The 7,060-nt window shown below is 51.7% G+C and overlaps 1 protein-coding gene across 1 annotated transcript in view; it reads right to left on the bottom strand.

Moving 5' to 3' along the window:
* Positions 1–7,060, bottom strand: part of FBLN7 (fibulin 7) — a gene marked incomplete in the record, with an annotated part of 46,166 nt that overhangs the window by 21,089 nt on the left and 18,017 nt on the right. The window contains 2 exon segments of the mRNA XM_027774998.1: positions 2,169–2,339; positions 5,959–6,118. Of these exon segments, the coding sequence (XP_027630799.1) occupies positions 2,169–2,339; positions 5,959–6,118 (331 nt within the window).

Genomic DNA, 7,060 nt, shown 5'->3' with positions numbered 1-7,060 from the left:
CAGGAATGTCACCACAGGCAGTCTCGTCACTTGGAAGAGGCCATGTCCAGCAACTGGTTGAACAGCTTGGCTGTGATAAACAAGTATTTCTGTTCAGTCGGTGCCATGGAAGGAACGCCCATGCCCAGTCTACACTTACATGAAAAACAGCCATCCGAGATCTCAGCACAGATTGGCACCACCCTGTCCCCTGAGCCAATGCTCCTCGAGTTTTAGATGGCAAATGTGGCCCCAGTGGAAGTCCAGGGTCAGCTGCACCATGCAGTCCTCTGGTGTGGAGGTCAGCAGAGAAAGACTGGGGGCCGAGGGGAGACAAAGAACCCGGGCAAAGCTGGGCTGAGTTGGTAAGTTCAAGGGCAAAAACTGGGCGGGTCACCATGTGGGCCTACGGGAAAGGTCAGCAGACGTGCTAGGTACACTTGCCGGTGGGCCGTCCGCTCCACAGCGTGGCGGTCGTGCAGGGCACGGGTGACCTTCGTGGCCCAGTGCGACTTGCACTCTGCTCTCGTCCTTTCTTTTTGCTCTGTTTGCAGCGAGGTGTGTTTTATCTTCATTAAGTATACAAATACTTTTCTATGATGCTCCAGGGCACACTGCAGAATTTGGAAGTCTGATTGGAGGGGTCCCCTCAGTGACCTACAGGCCAGTGCCATTGGTGTGGCATGCCCAGGAGCGTCTCATGTCCATTTCACAGGGGGCTCTTCCTCCACATCTTGACTGGAGGCTTGATGACAGGGTGGGGAATCCTCCAGGTGCTTAGGAAATTTCCCTCCGCTTCTGCTGGGTGGTCTCTTTGGTTGGCAGGGTGTTCTCCTGTGTCTCAATCTTCTTCAGCCTGGCCTTGTTGAAGCTGGCAGCTTCCCCATGTTTTGTTTGGCTGCCATTTTCTTTAAACAGTTCATGGCATCTCGCTCCCACCCCGAGCTCCTGGGGACTCTTCTTTGTACGGGCTGGCTTCATCTTCCCCAATCCACTTTCCAGGGCAAGTGGCTGACCACGTGGGATCTGGCTCTCTAACTACTAGCCACCCCTCCCCTCAAAAGGAGTGTTTTCAAACCTAGCATGGAGAAAAGAGAGACCTCTTCATGCCTTTCTTTCACTGGAACGTTCTCTCCTGGAGCCTGTCTCCACATCCCAGTGCAGACTCAAAGGACACCTGAAACGTTTCCTCAGCCTGGAGGACACGCACACATGGCAGCCTCAAGAACAAAGAGCCACGAGGCATGTTCCCCTGCAGTACCTTCCTCTCGTTCCCCTCCCCACCCACAGGCAGTCTCAGAGTGAGACATGGAGGGGCAAACACTCTGGGGTCAGAGCATCTGGGAGTGAATCAGCTCAGCCTGCCCCCCACCCCCGCTGCCACCTTGCACAAGTTCCTTAAGCTCTCCGTGCCTCGATGTCCATATACGAAAAACAAGACTAAACTGGTGTGAAGTTTAGTGAATTCCTGCAGGTGGAAAACAGCCCAGGCCTGACATGGAAGTGAGTGCTCAGACCCTCGTTGCCCGCTGGTCTGCAGTTGAGGAATGATTAAAGACTCAGGCAGAGGGGCCAGCAGGGGGTGTGATGGTCAGGGAACTGGATTCCCATGTGACTGGTTCAAATCCTGAAACTGGTTGCTTTGTATTTTTACTTTCTCTCTCTCTCTTTCTCTCTCTGGTGAGCACACATGCCCCACTGCAAATTAGTAACCACCACCACCACAATAATAATAATAAATAAATAATCTTTTTAGAGGTTTTTGTCTTCGGGCATGTGTGCTCACCAGAAAGACAGAGAGACAGACACAGTGAGAGGGAAAGTGAGAAATCACTCCCCAACTTGGCCACGCCACAATCCCTTCTCCTCCATTCTTTTTTCAGGATCTTGGGCATGCACGCACATGTGCTCAGCATGATTTTGAAGCCACTGGGTCCAGAGACATAACCACTATGCCATCTGCTGGTACCATAAGAAATTTTAGTAGCCGACAGGTGGCTTGGTGAAGGGCCACTTGCTTTCTCACTCTCCTCCCCTCACTGTGTTCCTCTCTGGTCAAATAAAAATAAATAAATAAAATAATTTTTTTTTAAAAAGTCTTTGTTTTGTTTTGTTATTAAAAAAAAAAAAGGCTCAGGCAGAAAGAGTCCCAAGGAATGACCCGGTGGGATGGGAAGGATGGGCCATACCTCTACAGCGGGGCTGCTCCCCCGTCCAGGTACCATTGGGAAGACACACCACACTGTTGGGCCCGACCAGCCGGAACCCAGGGTTGCAGGTAAAATGGACTTCGTGATCCACCAAGTACTTGCTTCCAAACTTCCTGCCATCTGGAGGAGCGTTCAGAGCTGGGCAGGAAACTGTGAGGAGAAAAGAAAGGATTAGGAGCTCTTCCTCCTGGACCACATCTATTCAGACATCCCTCTGAACTGCAAGACGTCCCCACCAGGGCCTACGGCAGGCTGTGTGCCATGCGAGGCAACCTAACACCACCAGTCATGGGCTCCTCAGAGCACTCTTGGATAATGTGACACCCACTTAGCAAGAGGCGAGGAGACTGGGGTTCAGAGACCCTGTGTGTTGTATGCAGGGCCTCACAAGTGGGAGGGATCACAGCTGGGACTCCTGCTGGGATGAGTGCCCCAGTCCATAGCTGCCACCCACTTGCTCTGCTTTCTCAGAGCTCCAGCCCCACGGGGTTTCTTTGGGTCTCCTGGCGCAGGGCTCAGCCTCACTTACAACCTGGGCTTTTGCCCTTCTCTTTGCAAAGAATGTTTTCTCCCCAGAACTTCTCTGCTTCTCACTTGTCAGATCTCCTCTTAAATGCCACCACCTCCCAGAGTGCTGCCTGCCCACTCTGCCCACCCAAGGCCTCCTCAGGCACGCTTGAGTCCATCAGCTCACTTTGCTTTCTTCTTAGCATTTGTAACCACTGGAAATTTCACGTTTGTTGTTGGTCTTCTCAGAATGCAGCTTGCCTGTGTCTCTGCTTTCTGCCCAGCACCAGTGAGTGCCTGGCACACAAGGAGTGCTCAACAAGTAACTATTGAAGGGGCCAGCAGGTGGTGTGGTGGTTAAGGTGCTGGACTCCCACATGGTTGACTGTGGTTCAAGTCCTAGACCCTGCGGTTTGAAAAATCGCACCAGGAACCTGTGCATGCATGCCCAAAATCCCAGGAGGAGAATGGAGGAGAAGGGATTACAGTATGGCCATATTCCCTGGAGGGTGGTTTCTCATTTTCCCTCTTACTTTCTCTCTCTGGTGAGCACACGCACCCTATGCAAAAACTTGAAAAGAAAATTCTTGACTAGATGACCGTCTCCCATGGTCATTCCCCTCTTCTCCCTCAGTTCTCCTCTGTGAGCACATGTGTCCTCTGGCAAAGTAAAAACAAATAAATAAATGAAAAAAAAATATATACATAAATAAATAAAATATCGTTTCTGCTCTACTTGCCATGTGATCTTGGACAAAGTTCCGGCCTTCATCCAGGGACAGGGACGCTCCCCACCCCCTGCACCGGGATGCTGACAGCTTCCTGTCCTCTGCAGCACCAATACAGGGCATCCCCCTGCTCAGCAAGTGCTCATCACGATGTCCAGCACATAATGTGAGAGACACAATACATGGCGACAAACACTTTTCTCCCCTTTTCTTTTCTATGCCTCTGTGACAAGAGAAAGCGAGAGAGAGGTAGAGAGAAATCACCCTCTATAGAATCTTACCATGCTGTGATCCCCCACCCCCAGCTGTCCAGGTCCTCAGGATCCTGGGCACCCATGCACGTGCCCAGCATGTTTTCATGTCCACTTGGGATCGGAGCCATGGTTGCCATGTGGCTTCCAGCAAGGTAGGGCACTAGCGTTACCACCGTGGCACAGTGGCTGGGCCTACACTGGCAATCTTTTAAAAGGAGCCACCTTTAAAAATCTAGCTCATTTCAGGGAAGAAAGACCCTCAAATCTGGGGACAGGAGGACTGATAATGTCATGATGGCTACCTTTCCAACTGTCTAGTGCACAAAGGCCTCTAATGTGGGCAGGGCAGTTTTATAAATTATTCCAGGCGGGCTCTTCACTGAAAATGCTCAGGGGCCTCAGGCAGCTTCAGTCTTATGAAAACAGGAAGGCTCTGTGGAGTCGGGCCTTCAGTAGGAAAAAAAATCACTAGGGCAGGGACCTCTGACAGCTAATCCACTTCTCTTGGCCTCAGTTCTCCCAACTGTAGGAAGAAGGAAGTTTGCCCTGAGTATGGTGAGCCCCACTAATGCTCAGGCCTGGGCGAGAGTGCCTTGTACAGGGTGAGGGCTGATTGGCTCGTAGGTCCAGCTCGTTCCCAGCAGAGCCAAGGCAAGCAGCAGTCAATGTGGTGCTGCTAAGACTTGGATTTGCCACTATAATTCCTGACAAGGTAGGAAATGCAATGCCTTCCCCAGAAGAAACTCCATCCCCCATGACAAAGGCAGCCCTTGATAAACGTGCCTTCAGGGAGTGGATGGTGCCAGATATTCCGCAGGTTCCTGGCTGAGAATGCACAGGATAACTGTCCTCTGCCCCCAACACCCTGAGGCCAGAGGAAACCAGAGTCATCTCTGGGTCCTTGAGGGTGTGAAGGCCATGCCTGGGGCAACCAGGGAAAAGTTCCCCAGCATCCATCTGAGTCCTGCCCTCATCAGAGGGAGTCTTGAGGTGCCTGCGGCAACCTCACTCGACACCTGGAACTAGTCCTCCATGGCCCTTCCCACCACTCCCACTGCTAATCGGGGACTCGGAGGACTTAATGTTGAGGCTGAAAAGCTGGAGTCACTGTTGACTCATGGACTAGCACAAATCAGCACAGTGAGTGGGTCTTGGATGGCGGGATGTGTGTGTAGGTGGAGGATGGGTGTGGGAGCAGTGTGCTTGCCATTCAGTTTTGTTGTGAACTTAAAACCACTCTAAAAATTGTCTATTAAATTAAACACAACACTGGGGCCCAGCTGCATTGGCACCCTGTACGGTGCTGCCCTCTGCAGGATGGGACCACACGGGAGCCCCAGGTTCCATTCGTAGTCTGACCCAAGGGTACCACCCAGTACTCGGGGAGGCTGAGGCAGGAGGATCTTAAACTAGAGGCTGGCCAGGTGGTGGTGCAGTGGTAACACAGCCAGACACACGCGGGGTGTGAACCCGGACCTCCCTGAGCACACGCGGTGTGCATGTGCTCATGAGTTGGGCCAGCCGAGACTGGGGGTGTATTGCAGTGTGAAGACCCTGGCAGGGTCTGCTGTCTCTCTCTACCTCTTTTTCTCATGGAAGAAATAAATTAAAAAAAAAAAGAGAGAGAGAGAGAAAGAAAAGAAGAGTGAGCCAGGCATAGTGGTATGTATCTGTACACATGGCAAGACCCTTTTTGAATGAAAAAACAAAACTGGGCCCAACTGTTGTCTCCCTGAGTAGGACAGGGAAGGAAAAGGCAGGTCCAGCTCTAAAGTGGTGCCTTTCAACAGGTCTGCAAAGGTAATATGTACATATAAGCAGTGACACCTAGACTACAAAAAGCATAAGGGAAAACAGGGTGATATTCAGACTGGGTAAGAAGCGAGAAGGCAGATGCCTTCTTTTGTTTTGTTTTGTTAATTTGCCAGAGGGCACGTGTGCTCAGAGATGGAGGTGAGAAAGCACAACCTCCCCCACCAATGGGGAATGGTCACACAGAGTCCCTTCTCCACTTCTCCCTCCTTTTGGGACTGTGGGCATGCACGCACATGCACCTGACATATTTCTCAAGCTGCTGGTTCTGGGACTCGAACAGTGTAGTCACCGTGTGCATGCATGCACACTCCAACACTCCAACTGGGGTTAAAACATGGGGCACAGACGTCAGGTGAGGCGTGGCCCAGTGGTCTCAGGCAAAGACAAATTGCAGTGAGGAGGGAATCGCTGGGGAAGTGCTTGAGCGTTGTCCTGGGGCCCCAGAGGTCTGACTTGGGGACCCACCTGGGGGGGCGTCAGGGGCCAGCCTGCTCACAGAGCTCTGCAGTGCGGCCAGCCGGCTCTTCATGTGGCGGATACCCTCGGCGAAGCGGGTCTCCTGGCCCTTCAGCAGCTGCTGCAACTGGCGGATGGCCGTGAGGAGCTGCTGTTTGTTGAGACAGTTCTGGGGAGAGAAGAAACCACCACCACCCATTGTGACCAGTTCACCCAAACCACGGTGTCCTAACTACCTCACTAAGTGTGATGTGGAAATGGCCTCCCAGTGGGCCCTCGCCTGCCCAGCGCTCCAGCTGGACGGCCACACCTGTCCAGGTAGGTCCCAGACGACAGCCCCGAGTACCCTCTGCAGCCCCAGCACACCCTCGCCAAAACAAATCATGGGCAGGACGATGACTCTACATGACTGCGTGGCTGGACAATTATTTGAAGCCATAGTGCCTTACGTTAATCAAAAAGACACTCTGATTCTTCATGCTAAGTTAACGCCCTGAAAGCTGGCGCTGGCTAACCTTTTCTTCCTCGCTCCTTTACACACATTTAAGAGCAAATGGATGATAAAATTTTTTTTTGAATGCCCAGTGTTTCCTGCACTTTTAAACATTTTAACAGGGCAGTAAGAAAAAAACTCAACCAAGTGAAGAGGTATTCAGTCAGAGTCAACACCCAGTTCTGGCTGATTTTTTCCAACATCATTAAAAACAGAAAAAGGGCCAGCTCAGTGGCATGGCAGTAATACACCACTTAAGCAGAAACACACTGCTTCCATATGGAAGGTCACTGGTTCGATTCCCAGGTAGACCTGCGCACACAGGATGTGTGCCCATGATCCTGGCTGGCTGGAAAGAATCATGGGGGATCCTGGCTTGGGAGGATCATGGTATAAGACCTTGTTGAGAGTGCTTCTTAATCTTTAAAACAAAAACAAATACAGGGTTGGCCTCTTAGACTAGTGGCTAAAGGGAGCTGGATTGCACATAGCCAACCACAGTTTGACCACACGTGTACATGCATGCCCCAAATCTGGGCAGGATGGAGAAATGCAAAAGGGACTGCAGCATGACGATGCCCCATTTGGAGGGTGTGTTCTCCCTCTCTCCCTCTTTCC

The sequence above is a fragment of the Tupaia chinensis genome, unplaced genomic scaffold (assembly GCF_000334495.1).
Source record: "Tupaia chinensis unplaced genomic scaffold, TupChi_1.0 Scaffold000511_1, whole genome shotgun sequence".
Classification (NCBI taxonomy): domain Eukaryota; kingdom Metazoa; phylum Chordata; class Mammalia; order Scandentia; family Tupaiidae; genus Tupaia; species Tupaia belangeri.
This window is presented reverse-complemented; position numbering and strand designations above follow the sequence as displayed.